Raw genomic sequence first — 15439 nt, forward strand, 5'->3', positions numbered from 1 at the left:
ACGGTTTTCTTTGAAGGAGAACTGTTTTTGTCAGGTTAATCCTGATTTCATTAAAACTTGGTAAAATGATCAGATTTTACAGATACCCATCAGGTACTGTTTGAAGTGCAGAGGGTACAGCAGCAAATGAAACAGACATTTTTGAAGTCCCCACTTCATTGAGCTTTGAGAGGTCCTTATACTAAGGTTGCACGAGTGTAGCGTGACATCCCTGAGGGGGCCATGTAGATAGATACAGGACCCCTGGAGGCACCCCAGGAAGATCCTGGCTCCAGGCCTAGTGGCTGCAGTGGGTTGGGCAGAGGGGAGAAGTGAGAGATGGCAGGGCCCCCATAGGTCATGGCAGATTCTGTGTAGAGGTGGGGCAGTGACAAGCTGGTCCAGCGGGCAGAGTGAGTGTCCATTGAGTGAGAAGGTGTGGTACTCACAGGACAGAGGACGTTGAACTTCAGGGAAACAGCAGAGTCAGGCTCATTGTTGGAGAGCATCTTCTTGTTGCCCTTCTAGCCGTAGCAGGAGGCGACATTTGGAACTGATCAGGTCTTTATTCTTGTGTCCATCAGGCTCATGACTGGAGCTCTGCTTGTGAGCGTGAGTCAGAGAGCATCTGAGTTGAACTGTGGAGGTCACATGGGGCAAATTAACTTAACCAAAAATAACCCCAAACACAGCATTTCTGGGAAATGCAGGGGAAGAGAGCTTTCAATGTAAACAAAGGAGCAAAGTCAAGATAAAGGCTCGGTTGGAAAAAGTGAGCATCTGGAAAACCAGGAAGAGACACTCTGGTAAAGAACAGTGAGCCAAATAGATATTTCTTTTCTGCTGGTTATAATTTTAGAGTTTTCTTTCGCATGTTTATATTGTTAGCATGGCATGTGCTTCCATAGGGTAACTCCTAGGCTTTCCCCTTCTGGAAGCTGTGGCATGTGGACCTAATACCTGTTAGCTTTCCTGTCAGCCCATGAAAGAAGCTTTCTGTCCCCTCAGGTGACACCTGGTCCTTACAGGGTGGACCAGACCACGAGCCTCCTGTGCTTCACACCCTGGCTGAAGTGCACCGGGCACAAAACAAAAGAACACAGTGACCAGTGTTCTGGCCCCACTCTGGAAATTCTGATTGGGTAGGGCTGGGTGACACTGTTATTGCCGGGCCCTGGAGGTTCCGCATGCATCCGGGTTGAGGACCACCCATCCAGTCCAGCTGCTGGTACTTTACAGGCTGTGCTCACTGGAAGTGTCCTGGCCGTGGTGCGTTCTCCTCCCCACCCCTGCTTCTGCATCCCAGAGGTGGAGTCAGGAGGCTGGTTTTATGCTTGTGTCTTTTAGGATGCTTTAGGGTGGGCACTGGTATATGTGCAGGACCTCATGGTTGTGCTGGCATCTGTTTGTGCCGAAGAGGTTTGTCGTTAGCAAGGTTAGCACTTCTCTGGTTGGTGGTCCTGACAGTTCAGCCTCATTCTTCAGACGAGGACTTAGATGTACTGACCAAGGTGGCCTGGGAGCATGGAGGCTCCCGTGAGTCAGGCCAGACCTGGTGGTATCTGCTGTGGTTAAGTTTATTACGAGAGTTAAAAATGTTGGGATCCCTGGGTGGCTCGGCGGTTTAGCTCCTGCCTTTGGCCCAGGGAGTGATCCTGGAGTCCCTGGATCGAGTCCCGCATCAGGTTCCCTGCATGGAGCCTGCTTTTCCCTCTGCCTGTGTCTCTGCCTCTCTCTCTATGTCTATCATGAATAAATAAATAAAAAATCTTAAAAAAAAAAAGTTAACCTTCTGAGTTCCTTCCCAAGTAATCCTTATTATTTGGAACTAAAAATCTTGCTCTTTCAGGAATTACTTCAACTATTGCTTGTGTTATCTTATTTAATAAGAAAGAAGTTCATTTCTGGAATATTCAGATCATTAGATGAAACTTTGCCAAATCTGAGGGAAATAATCCAAATTAGTTAAATTACAAATAAAAGTAACTTAAAATTTAAACTGTCTTAATAAAATCTTGGTAATGTCCAAAAAACTGACTTTTTGGAGGAGTATTGGGTGGTTAGGATTTATTTCCTTGAGTTATGTGAACTTGCACATTTAACTAGACTGTGCTGGCTGGCTTTTCTTGAGTGGCAACTCTCGTGTGGTGTAGGACCTGTATGTAGGTCCTGTGCTGTGTGTTGGGGGAGGCCTCCCCGCTGTGGCTTTGATGCAGCCTGAAGAAGAGAGGGCTTGTCAGGTACCCAGCAGATGCTCTTTGGCTGGAACTGACTGTTGCTGTGCTGCAGGCACAGCGGCGTCTCTGTCCTCTCCTGGTGGCTCTGTGCCTCTACCATCATGCCCCCCATCCCCCTGCCCCCTCTTGTGCCTTCCGTGGGCTGTCCTCTGCCTTCCAGGTAAGGAAGCCAACTAACGGGCTGGAAAACTGAGGGCTGGTGAGGTGTGCATCTCTCATGACTGTCTCCACATGAGGATGGAGGTCAGCAGTTCCCCTCCTCCCCCAAACCTGTCCCCTTCCTTGTGTGTGGAGCGTAGTGTTTCTCGCTTCTTAAAACTCACCCCTCTCTTGATAACCTTTAAAATCCTAACTTGGGATCCCTGGGTGGCGCAGCGTTTTGGCGCCTGCCTTTGGCCCAGGGCGTGATCCTGGAGACCCGGGATCAAATCCCACGTCGGGCTCCTGGTGCATGGAGCCTGCTTCTCCCTCTCCCTCTCCCTCTCCCTCTCCCTCTCCCTCTGCCTGTGTCTCTGTCTCTCTCTCTCTCTCTGTGACTATCATAAATAAAAAAAAAATTTTTTTTAAATAAAATGAAATCCTAACTTTACCATTCTTTGAAATTTTGACGTACATTAAGTTGTGATTCTGAGGAGGTAAAACTATAGGTCACGTTCATTCTTCTGAATCCTGCAAGCTCTAAATGAATGTTGGCTGTAAGCATTTCAGGTACTGATCCGTGTTGAGGGGGGAAAGTGAAAGCTCTTGCCCCCGACCCAGGCACCCCCGGGGGGCTCCTCCGAGGTCCCCTGTGCTTCCCGGGTTGCTGCCCGCTGGCCTCCATCTGCGTGTTGCCGGGAGCTGCAGGAGCCGCAGGAGCCGCAGCCCCGCTCTGACTGGGCGTGCGAACCAGCTGCGCGCCGCACGGCTGCTATGTCCGGTGCCCGCGGTGCCGCAGCCGCCTGCACCCACCAGCGTCTGCCACAGCTCTGTCACAGCTGTCGCGTCAGCCCTCCCTGCCTGGGTACTTTGTGCAGTGAAGTCCTAGAAGTGGGATGGTAATGTCATGTTAGAACATGTACCCCGCGTGGATCCAGTCGTGCTCTCTCCCTGGCTGTTCTGTTTAGAGCATTTTATGACTTCTTTAAGATTTATAGGACAGTGTCAGGTCCAGCTATGTAATTAATTTTATAGGGAATAACACAATTTGAAGAAATAAAATACAAGTTTTTACCTCAGAGAGAGGTATGTAGTTCACGGAAGGCTGGCTGACACAGCTCCCACGCTGGCGAGTGGGGCACGGGTGCAGATACCAGCTCCCACATGTGCTTATGCTCACCTGGCTGTTTTCAAGTTTCCATGATGCCTAGGAAATTGGTGATGTCTTTCTCTTTTGTGGGAAGTACTAATTGTTACACTACTGTGTAGTGTTTAAAAATTTTTATATAAAAATTTTATATAAATTTTTATTTTTATTTTTTAATTTTTATTTATTTATGATAGTCACACACACAGAGAGAGAGAGAGAAAGAGAGGCAGAGACACAGGCAGAGGGAGAAGCAGGCTCCATGCACCGGAAGCCCGATGTGGGATTCGATCCCGGGTCTCCAGGATCGCGCCCTGGGCCAAAGGCAGGCACCAAACCGCTGCGCCACCCAGGGATCCCTATATAAATTTTTATAATTTATATAAAGATTTTTAAGAATTTATATAAAATTTATATTTTATGTAAATTTTTTTAAACAATTTTTATTTATTTATGATAGTCACACACACACAGAGAGAGAGAGAGGCAGAGACACAGGCAGAGGGAGAAGCAGGCTCCATGCACCGGGAACCCGATGTGGGATTCGATCCCGGGTCTCCAGGATCGCGCCCTGGGCCAAAGGCAGGCGCCAAACCGCTGCGCCACCCAGGGATCCTTATGTAAATTTTTTATAGAAAATTTATATTTTATATAAAACTTGAAACTACCATAAACATCAGTGACTTTCTGATAACAACAAAAAATCATTTCACATGAACCAAATGGAAGAAGATAAGATTTTTTTTTTTTTTTTTGTCCTCCCAGGTGACTCCAAGAACCGAGGCCCCCGTCAGCAGTGTGAGTAATAGTTTGGAGAATGCACTACATACATCAGCACATTCCACAGAGGAGTCGCTGCCCAAGAGGACTGTGGGGAAACACTCCAAAGGTGAGTCTGTGCGAGGACTCAGAGAGGAAGAGGTGCACACCAGTGGAAAGCAGATCTTTGTGATGCTATTGGGTTATATACTTTTCAGATCTTTCATCACCTATAGTCTTTAGTAAGGTACATTGTTTCTAAATTCTGTAAGTAATACATGAGCGTATCTTGGCTGTAAGAATCTCAAACACTGTTAAGGGGGAAAATGACAGTTGTTACACTCTTCCCTGCCTCACACCACTGCAAGTCCTAAATTCTAGAGCAGCACTGTCTTGTAGAACTTTCTATGGAGATAATGGGATGTTCTCTCTGTGCACTAATGCCCTCATCAGCCACATGTGCCTTTGATCACTTGAAACATGCCTCATGCAACCAAGGACCTGAAATTTTAGTTTATTTCCTTTCACTTGAAACTGTAATAGTTCAGTGTGGAGAGTGGCCACTATACTGCACAGCGTAGCTTTGGAGATGACAGAGGGCACATCTTAGATGAAGCTGAGTCTCTTGGTTCTTGCACCAATGGGCAGTGACAGAGTGGCACTTAATGTACAGTTGGTGGGCGGAGTGGTGGTGTGGGGACTTCCCAGGAGGCCAGTGCAGGTGATGTGTAGCTCTAGTGAGGGCCAGGTTGATTCAGAGCCCCAGGGCACTGACGGCCACCACCCCCTCCCTCCCTGTCCTTTGTTTCCCTTTTATTTGTGTCTCAGGCCCATTGTACTTCACAGATGTTTAATAAATACTTTGTTTTTAAAATAAAGCCCCATTCTGACAATATCGCAGAGGCAGCCATGCCTGACTTAAATCATGTGCTAGAGATAGCTATATCCTGACTGCCGTACCGTGTTTATGTATATAAATACGTGCTGGTACTAAAACCGTGAACCCTCATAGTGACCCTGGGAGCACCGAGCTCCTGGATGGGGCTGTTGTTTAGAAGACATGGCAAGGCCTCCCCTCCCGGGATGGATAGTTGTCACTCAGGCATAGAGACTTTTCTACCCTGAAGCTGCCCCTGCCCTTTCTCCTGATACCCGTCATCCTGGGAGGAGTGCCTTCGGAGGAGGTGTTGTGTCCAGAATGTGACCTGTGCCCTGCACCCTCCTAAAGTGGGAGGACAGCATCCTCTTTCCCATACTGCTTTTTCCTTGACACATAATCATCAAGACCCCTTGTTCTTATGTTTTCAATATAATTGCAAGATATAGGACTAATCTCACTCTGCTTCCCTGTCCGTGTGCTGTGGGGCAGAGAGCCCACGGACCAGCGGGCTTTAGCATCAGATATAGCAAAGCATAGTGGCCTAGGAATTATTAGCTGTCTACCACAGTCTCCACTCAGTGGTTCTAAGTAATAAGTTTCTTCTGCCTAGAACTTGGCAAGCAAGTGAAGTTGGTTTTCTTAGTCACGCTTCTCGTGATGCTCTGTCAGGCCTGGGTGGTTGCTCTTGGCAAAGCCTAAAGTCACCGCGAGTGTTACTACTATAGAGTTTTCTCGGTGTCTTTTCTGTATTCTACTTGTGTTTTGATTTTTCTCTGCTTCCTTGGAAGTCTTCAGCAATAAGACATCAGACTTATGTTTGTTCTGTATAAAAACTTCAGAGGGCAGTGTTGAGGACAGCCAGAAACTGACTGTTCCCAACAGATGACAATCAAGGTGGTGGTCTGCAAAGAACATGGTGAAAGTGATAGTGTCCTCTTTTCCTCTGCTCTTTCATGTGAAGATTTTCAAGTGTGAAAGAGGAAAGGGGACTGCAGTTCCTAGCATCTGGCTTTGGGAGCGGGTAGTAGGCCTTGTCCTCAGGACTGCCGAGCAGCACAGCTGTGCTCGCTCTGAGAGAGCTCAGTTTTCCCCAAACCCACACGTCCAGACTTGTGTTACTGAGGAAACACGTATAATATACAAGGTAAGGTTGAAATTACTTTTAGTGATGCTCTCAGTGAAAGGAGTTCTGTAATTTGGTTTTCTGGGTTGGATTAGTTATCTTTCAGAATTCTCCTTGTGTGAGACCGAGAATTGCAGTAAGCCTGGTAGCACAGCAGACCACTTACCAGTGTCCAAAAACCTGCTCTCCAGTCCTCCTTGCATTCTTAAAATGGAACGATTCCAAAGAGCTTCTGTTAAATGGAGGTTATAACTATAGATATTTATCATATTAGAACTTAAAACTGGGATTATTTTTTTTAACCTAAATGAATGCTTTTTGTCGTGTGCCGCTGCGGTGTTTGTATTTCTCGTGCAGCAGCGTTATGACACAGGGTCAAGCTCCAAAAGTCTTGTCAAGGTCAAGCTCCAAAAGTCTTGTCCTTTTGGTGATGCAGAACCCACTGCAGAGAATTAAAGTAGGAATTCTGATAAGAAGCATGACAGTAAAACCCAGAATCTGGCTGCCTTTCTGGGGCTGCACTGGGGCTTTGAAGGTACATTTGGAATTGAGGCATTTTGATCATTTTAACTTTTCTCTTGGCTCTTTTAACATTTCATTAAGACTTTAAAACACAGTTCAGGGATCTCTGGGTGGCTCAGCGGTTTAGCGCCTGCCTTCGGCCCAGGGTGTGATCCTGGAGTCCCGGGATCAAGTCCCACATCAGGCTCCTGGCATGGAGCCTGCTTCTCCCTCCTCCTGTGTCTCTGCCTCTCTCTCTCTCTCTCTGTCTATCATAAATAATAAATAAGTATTTAAAAAATAATAAAAAATAAAACACAGTTCAGAGAATTTTACAGTGAATACCTACCTTCCAGATTCCATAGTTGCATTTTATTTTACCTGCTTATTCTCTAACTGTCCTTCTCTGTCTGCCTCTCCATCCATGAAGACATTGCATTTTGGGGTACATTTCAAAGTAAGTTGTTCTTTTCACTTTTTTTTGCTGCTTTCATGCATTATTATTTTTTGAAAGCTGGTTGTTGCAGCCTTCCTCAGCCAATGATTCTCGTTTCAACCACAGAACAGAGTTGTCTGAGTGACTGTTCGTCATCCCCTAAAGAAGGAGGGACTTGGAGAGGTAAGAGTTGGGTTGGTCCATCCCGCAGTGGCATCTTTCAGATAGCAGGGCTCAGCTGTCTCTCAGTCCCCATGGAGAGAAGCTACAGGGCTTACAGTGAACGTCTGTAACTTGTCAGGCCTTACCTCGAATTACTATCAAACCACTTCCTGTGGAGCAGGAGTGTCTTGCAGTATATTCGGTGGTGTACTGAGCCAGCACGTGCTGGCCCGCAAGGCCAGTTGTTAAAAGTGCAGGGAGATTTTTAGCCTCTCAGTGTCCTATTGATGGCTGGAAACCAGCCATGGTCAGAAGTACTTACACCGTGGAAGTCCGTACATGCCATAGATGTGGGGCTGTCCCCCAAGCCAGCTATGACACATTTTGCAAAGTGCCACTGTAGGAGCCCCCAACCTGTCCTGTCTGCTGCACGCATCTCTGTCCATCACGTGACACATGCTGTGTGCCCGCAGCCCAGCTCCAGGAAGAGCAGGTGGTTCTGTGTGACCTGGGACTCCCTGCATCCTGACTTCAGCATCCTCCTCTCTGAAGCTGTTGTGAGGGATCACGACAGATCTATCTGCTTTTATCTTCCCTTGACATATCTGACTCCCTACCACCATTCTGTCCTCCCTTGGTTCCTTTCTTTATTTTATTTTATTTTATTTTATTTTATTTTATTTTATTTTATTTTATTTATTTTATTTATTTTATTTATTTTATTTATTTTATTTTATTTTATTTATTTTATTTATTTTATTTTATTATTTTATTTTATTTTTATTTTATTTTATTTATTTTATTTTATTTAATTTTATTTTTTCTTTCTGTTCTTACACTTTGGACCATCCTACATAGAGAAGTGTTGCCGTGGCTTGTTCCCTTGGTCTCCTGGTAACACACTTCCCAGTTCTCCTCTTGCCTCTCTGTCTGCTCGTATCCTATGAAATCCCTGCCCCTGAGATGCTAGTGCTGTCTGCACTCCTCTCTGGCATCTACTCCCACTTTGAGTGTCTTCTCTTCATCTGTTGATGACTTTCATATCTGAGAATTCAGCTGAGACCCTTGCCTGGGACCCAGAATCCATGTGAATATTTCCACTGAGGTGGCATGCTGGTGCTTCTGCCCGTGTGCCCAGAGTGGACCCATCACTTCTATGGCCGCCCTTGAAATAAGTCTCCAGTGTATGTGGTTGGTGCCAGCCTTCAGGCATTTGGAGCCACGCCTGCAGGTCCACACGAGCAGGCTCAGCCTCACAGCCCTGGTGGCTGTGGCGCTGTGGGGCCGTCCCAGATTCTTCTTCCCCTCACTGAGGCCACCATCCTGGATCAGGCCTCTGTCCCCCTGCTGTCTGTGGATTCTTCTGTACAGTCCATCCCCAAGCAGGGACCTACCTGCAGCTGGACCACAGTAGCCTTTACTTAGGAAGCTTGTCACGGTGCTCATGGCTGCAGCTGCTGTCACAGCACTGATCAGCCCCAGGTCCACCCTGACAGTGTGTGTGCACCTCATTGATGTCACAGTCCCGTGAAGTGGGAACCTGTATTCCTCTTTTTCAGGGGTTCAGTGACTGCCCACAGTCACCAAGCTGAAAAGTGTCACATTTCAAACTGAGCCCATCTGAAAGCAGAGCCCATGGGCTTACCTTGACTTGCTTGGAGGAAGCCTGCTGTGGGGTTTGTGGGCCAGCCTCATCTATGCCCTCCCCTCCTTGTGACTTGTCCTCATGTCCCTACTCTGGTCTCTCATAATTCTGAGTTTCTGGCTCCAGCTGAGAGCATACTTGGTAGACACCGTGTGCTGTCCTGCCTGGACCTCGATCCTCACATCCCTCTGCCCAGATAGGCTTTTCGCTTTGAAGTTGAGCTCACATGTCACAGCTCTGTGAACTTTGTAAATTTTGTGTCACTTATGGTTAGTCTGTAACTTAAGGTTATATTGGTACATACCAATGCCGAATAAAATGCTTGCCTTAATATATAAATAAATGAGAATCCTTGGGCTCTTAGATTCTAGTGCTGTATCATTAACCATTCAAATGGAATGTGTGTATGTTCATTTCCTGTTTTTGCTACTTGAGAAATACATTTTATCAGCTTTATGTTTTCTAGATCATGCCATGTACTACTCTTGTTTCTATTTCTGTAGAACTAACAAATTAATGCAAGGTAGCTAGATGCTAAAAAAAAATCAAAGAAAAACAAATTAGGGAATTCTTAAATATAATATGTTCTATCCTAGAAAGTTGTCAGAGAGGAAGCTCAGGTTAATCATTGTAGTTGTGAATGCTCAGATTTTAACAACAGCTGAAGAACTGCTCCTAAAAATGATCCCCACTAATGCGAACGACCAAGAGAAAGGGAGAAAGTGAGTCAATATTTGAGGAACGTTATTATTCAGCTGAGATGTTTAAGATACACTTTTTTAAATTGTAAGTGAAAGCTAGATTTCAGTAATAAAAATTTAAGCAGGAAACATCTTAAATGTTATTCTGCTTCGGTTTCTTGAAGTAGGAAGCATTGAGTTCTATTGTACAGGACTTGGGAAAAGGAAGTGTTCATGCCAGAGGATGATCTTGTGTCCTTTCCCAAAGTCATAAATGATACCCTCCTGACTGCGATGGCTTGTGCATAGTTCTGCTAAGTTTTGAAGCAGTCTCCTATGTGGGGCACATAGAAATTAAACTATTTGACTGGAGAGACGTCGAAATCAAGTAAAAGTTCTGAGGCAGAAAAGTACCAACTACCTGGTTTTTTCCCAGAAGAGTTTAGAATAGAAAGGGAAGAAGTTTCAAAGGAGTGACTCATTTGTGGAACACACTAAGCTGTTTTCTACAGGTGTCTGATATATAAGTATGACATGACAGTCCACTCTTGTGAGTCACTTGAAGATGCATGGCAGTGAAGATGACTTTAGAGTGTGGCAGTTTTAACTGGGAGCTCCCAGGACTTGATGGTGAGAATGTGTTCATGGTCCTGGGTTTGTCACTGCTGGCTGAGAGGCCTTTGGGTTCAGCTCAGTCCTAAACTCTCTATGACTTTTTGCTAGCCCCTCCCCCCTTCGGATGTCCAGTCCTGCTTCAGGATGTTTGGAACCCCTGCCTGTACTGCTAGAGCAATGCCTTCCACAGGAATTCCTTCCTGCCTTTTCCAATTACATTCGTGTATTGGCTTTTGAAATTAGGTATGGATCCAATTATAAAAGTGATAGTTCAGTGCAATTAGATGTTTTATTGAAGGCCATGTGGTCTGACTTGCAGGACTGGAGGCAGATACCTCATGTGCATCTTGAATGAGAAAAGGAAAGTTACAATTTTAAAAGGATAACACATCCCACTTTGCTTTCTCAGCTCAGCATGAGTGAGCAGGCTGGCTTAGACTCAGGTGCCCATTTCTCCCCACATAGGAGCCCTCCCTACCCGGTCTACCTTCCGACTACCCCTCTGGCTGTGGCCTTTTTGTCTTGGAGTCTTTGTGGGCAGTGCAAATCCCATCCCTTCATGGTGGATTGATTTCTAGCCCCTCAGACTTAGCTGTGTTTGTTTGCACTCTTCAGAAAATTGTGAGGCTTCTATATACCAGATAACTGCCTGCAGGACTGACTGGGGTGGTATATGGGACAGGGGTCACTGTATGAGCCAGGAAAGAAGTGGATCATAAATAGAAGTTCATGTGCATATAGGAACGAATACTCTTTAAAATCATGAAACTACATTATGGAAATTTGGGGGAAAGTGCTCATAATTCCACCAGCAAGCACAATGATCCTTGTCAGTTTTGATAACTTTTCGTCTTTCTTTCCTATTCTTAACAACTAGGGGCAGCCCCAGTGGCTCAGCGGTTTAGCGCCGCCTTCAGCCCGGGGCATGATCCTGGAGACCTGGGATCGAGTCCCATGTCGGGCTCCCTGCATGGAGCCTGTTTCTCCCTCTGCCTGTGTCTCTGCCTCTCTCTCTCTCTCTCTGTGTGTCTCTCATGAATGAATAAATAAATTAATTAATTTAAAAAAAAAACAACTATACAGTTTGTAATTTTTTAGTTAATATTACAAGCTGTTTTCATGTTTTTGTTTTTCTAATCATGGTCTTTAACCTAAGTTCCAAAATCAAGAACATGTTTCACCATCGTTGAAGCCTAATTAAAGGTCCCACAGGGCAGCCCCGGTGGCACAGCGGTTTAGCGCCGCCTGCAGCCTGGGTTGTGATCCTGGAGACCCGGGATCGAGTCCCACGTCCGGCTTCCTGTATGGGGCCCGTTTCTCCCTCTGCCTGTGTCTCTACCTCTGTGTGTGTGTGTGTGTGTGTGTGTGTGTGTGTGTGTGTGTGTGTCTCTATGCATAAATAAACAAAATCTTTAAAAAAAAAAAGGTCCCACAGCCCCACTCCATGTCAGCCACTGTTGCCCCCACACCCACTTCAGGGGGCCCCCTGTGACCACAGGTGCTCCACGGGGACAGTACCACTACAGGCAAAGTAGCAGAGTCGTCCCTAGGTACTGGTGCCCAAGCTGTCCACGCTGCCCACAGGTGGGGTGGTGGCATAGTTTGCTCCTAGACAGGCATCTCAGACTGCAGCCCTAGACTTCTAGATGCCTGTTACTTGCAAACAGCTGGATAATGTTCGTCTGCTTTTCATATTCTCCTGTCCAAGGATGAGTCACTTCGTTATCAGTCCAGATGGGGTTTTCTCTCTTTACATTTTTTTGTAAATTCTAATATTACTCAGTCCTGGAACATTTAGGTGCACGTTGCTGTTCTGTGGCCAGGGAAAATGCTGACTACATTTTTCTGTGTTCATTGACTTAGTATGTTCTATTGTTTAAGAAAGGGGAAGATGTCATTGTGGGTCAGTTTTAAAAAATACTGATTGGGAAAACATAAAAGCTATTTGTTTGCTGACAGTTTGACAGAGGGAAGCCAGGCAGGAACAGCGAGCGGCTTCACTTAGTGAAAATAGGGAGGTGTGCAGCCTCAAAATGTGGTGTGTCCTTTGTTTCGCCAGAAAGGAAACACTTGACTGTTTTGTTTTGTTTTGTTTTTAGTAATTCCTTCCTGTAAGATACTATTTTAAGCTTAAAATACTTCAAACCAAATAGGTTCTCGTATCTCTCAAGATGCACATCGACCCTGATGCCACTTTACAAAATTAGGGAGGCCTAGGAGAGAACAGTTTAACCAGTGAAGGGTCTTTTCCGCCACAGTCAATGACCTCTGAGAGTGTGAGGACCCATTTGTCATATTTGCCGCTCTGTTCCCAGCGCCTAGAATTTGACCTTGCGCCCAGCAGGAATCTGATAGGACGTGTTGGTGGGTGAACAATTGTTGGTTTTACAAGATCACACATTTTTTCTGCACAGATCCAGATAGTAAATATTTTTGGCTTTGGGAGGCATAGGGTTTCTGGCGAGACGACTGGGCTCTGCTGCCTTGGGGTGGAAAGCAGCCATCGACGATATGTAAACAAATGGCATGGCTGTGTGCCAACAAAGCCATGTACACAAACAGGCGGAGGGCAGCCTCTAGTTTGCCAGGCCCACTTAGGATTGTACTGTCCAGTAGAACTCTGTGATGAGCGAGTGTTCTGTGTCTGTGCTGTACAGCATGGCAGCTACTAGCCACATCTGGCTGTTGAGCACTTAGAATGAGATTAGTGCAACCAAAGAATTGGATTTTTAATTCTGTTTGGTTGTAATTAATACAAATTTAAGTAGTCACATGTGGTTAGTGGCTACAGTGTTGGGTGTTGCAGGGTTAGAACCTTCCCTGAAGCATGTTGCACAGAGCGATTTGTTGTTCTCTGGAGGTCTGTACACAGTAGGGGAAGAAAGTTCTGTGGCTCAAAAAACTGAGGAATTGTTAATAAGAACATATTTGTTCATTTCAGGACTGCTTAGAGCCTTTAATGTGCTAATGTACACAGACAGCCTACCAGAGTCTTAGTTTTTTTTTTCCTGAGCTGTTTGACCATGAAGCTTTCTGCAGGTGCCCTTGAACACCTTAGGGCACTGGCGTTCTTGGAGAAGACCTTGGGAGGCTCCTGTGTGGCAGGCCAGAACGCTGGGCATCCGCAGGGCTTGGAGCTTAATAGTTTCTGAGGTTATGTTAAGTGCTTCCTACTGGACAGTTAGGTTTTCAGGTCTGGAAGTCCCCGTAGTCCATGGCCAAGGGCTGTCTGGGACAGTGAATGCTAGCATGGAGGAGGACGTGTGTAATACGCACGTATTAAAGCTCCTTGTTGGTCGTGGACTTTCTTAGCCACAAAGAGGAGTTACTAGACTGCTGGTGTCTGCAAACAGCACAGATGCTTCAGTTAGTGCTTGGGAAACATTCACATTTGAATCGGAAATAGAACGCGCACACCTCAGTGTGGCCTGGGAACTGCATCACGTTTGTAAGTGGCTATTTTATCTTTGACATAATGTTTGCTCAGATATTCGGATTTTCAAACTCAAGTTTGAGTGCATAAGAACTTCATTGTGCCCTTTTAGTTTTGAGGAGACAGAGGAGGTACCCGTGTCAGGAGGAGGGTGGAGCGAGCCTGCTGCATGCAGAGGCCTCCGGCGGAGCTTTGTCTCCTCTGCTGTGCTGCTGTGGCCCCTGACAGCCCGTCATGTCCTTCAGAGGCGGTGCTGGAAGGCTTTGGTGCTGCTTCCATCACCCGCCGTGAGCGCCACCACTGGCTGACTGCTGGTGTCTGGCACCATCACAGCCGAGAATGTGGAGCACTAGTTTCTCAGGAGCCAGAACAGATCCTGCCCGCTCTGCGATAATAACCGGGTCTGTGCCCTCGTGCATCCACATCACTCCTGTTCTCTTTCCAAGTGCCGTTTCTTCCTCTTCTAGGATTTGTTTTTATGTTTGGCCTATTCTGTTCTACTTTTGCATTCGCCTCCACTCCTGAGTGTGACAGATTTCTGCGTTCCTCTCCGGCCCCTCTTCCCAGGCGAGCACACTGCAAAAGAGTCAGCCACGCCAGCGTCGAAAGCTTTGTTTTGAAAATTGCTAAAATATCAAATGCTAACTAATATGTACTTCAAGGTTTTATTTCATTTTTATAATTTTGTTTGTTGTTGTTGTTGTTTTTTGCTTTTACAGTGAGTGTTGAAAAGATAGACCTGAAGGGATTATCACACAAAAAAAATGAAAGACATGTTGAATGTTCCTTTGAGGTAAGATGCCAAGTTTTTTCTCCCTTTTCTCCTCTGTGGGGTAGGAAGGAAACATTTGCCTTGAGTAGATACTGAGATTGATCTAAATGGAAGATGGGCCATGGGGCGGCCACCTCCAGCCTATGTGCCGACTGTTGTCTAGACTGGTGTGCTCAGCTGCGGCTGGTTGGTCACCAGAGTTGGCTGAAGCAAAGACATGTGCTGGGCAGTAGGATTGGAGGCCTCAGAGTGTCCCAGCGGCTGTGTTCCATGAGGTCCTTGGGGGCCTAGGTGACCCCTAGTTGACCGCTTTGATAACCCTGGGGTGTGGCTCTCAGCCTCATGGTCCAGGGTGGCAGCCAGGGCACTAGTCCTCACGTTTTCATTCCAGGTAGCAAGACACAGGATGAAGACAAGAGAAAAGTTTACTTTTCTCTCTCTTTTTTTTTTTTTTTTTTTGTTTGTTTTTTACATTTCTCTTTTTTTAAGGAACATTCTGAAAGCAGCCGCTAGATACTTCCACATATGTTTTGCTGGCCAAAATTGGGTTTCTTGGCCCCACTTGGCTTCGGAGGAGGCTGGGGAATGTATTCTGGCTGGCCATGTCTCCAGGGTCTTGTTACTTGCTCATTATGTTGTGTGAGGTTCTCCTTTGACCATGTGCCTAAACACTGATTGACAAGGAAAATCTGCTTCCTGCATTACTAGGGAGTATTCTCAGGAATAGAAGCCTCTGGTTTGTATCTAGTATGTATGCTGTGATGCTCTGTGTGGTTCACTAAGTTTTCAAAGTGTAGCTGCATCCAGAGACTTAGTTTTATCACTAAAAGGATGAAATCTTCATTTGATTCAGGAGGTGTACAGCATTGTGAGAATCCCTCAATAAGCTATGCGTGTGTCTTCAGAATATACAGGAAAGACTCACCTAAAGT

The 15439-nt window shown here is 46.0% G+C and overlaps 1 protein-coding gene across 2 annotated transcripts in view; it reads left to right on the top strand.

The window, feature by feature from the left end:
- ZCCHC14 (zinc finger CCHC-type containing 14) overlaps positions 1 to 15439 on the top strand; it is a 57949-nt gene that overhangs the window by 19809 nt on the left and 22701 nt on the right. For both annotated transcript variants that reach the window (XM_026004953.2, XM_026004954.2), the window contains exons 2-3: positions 4267 to 4390; positions 14455 to 14528. In XM_026004953.2, coding sequence (XP_025860738.2) covers positions 4267 to 4390; positions 14455 to 14528 — 198 coding nt within the window. The remainder of the gene's footprint in view (positions 1 to 4266; positions 4391 to 14454; positions 14529 to 15439) is intronic.

This window comes from Vulpes vulpes, chromosome 12 (genome assembly GCF_048418805.1).
Source record: "Vulpes vulpes isolate BD-2025 chromosome 12, VulVul3, whole genome shotgun sequence".
NCBI classification, from domain to species: Eukaryota; Metazoa; Chordata; class Mammalia; order Carnivora; family Canidae; genus Vulpes; species Vulpes vulpes.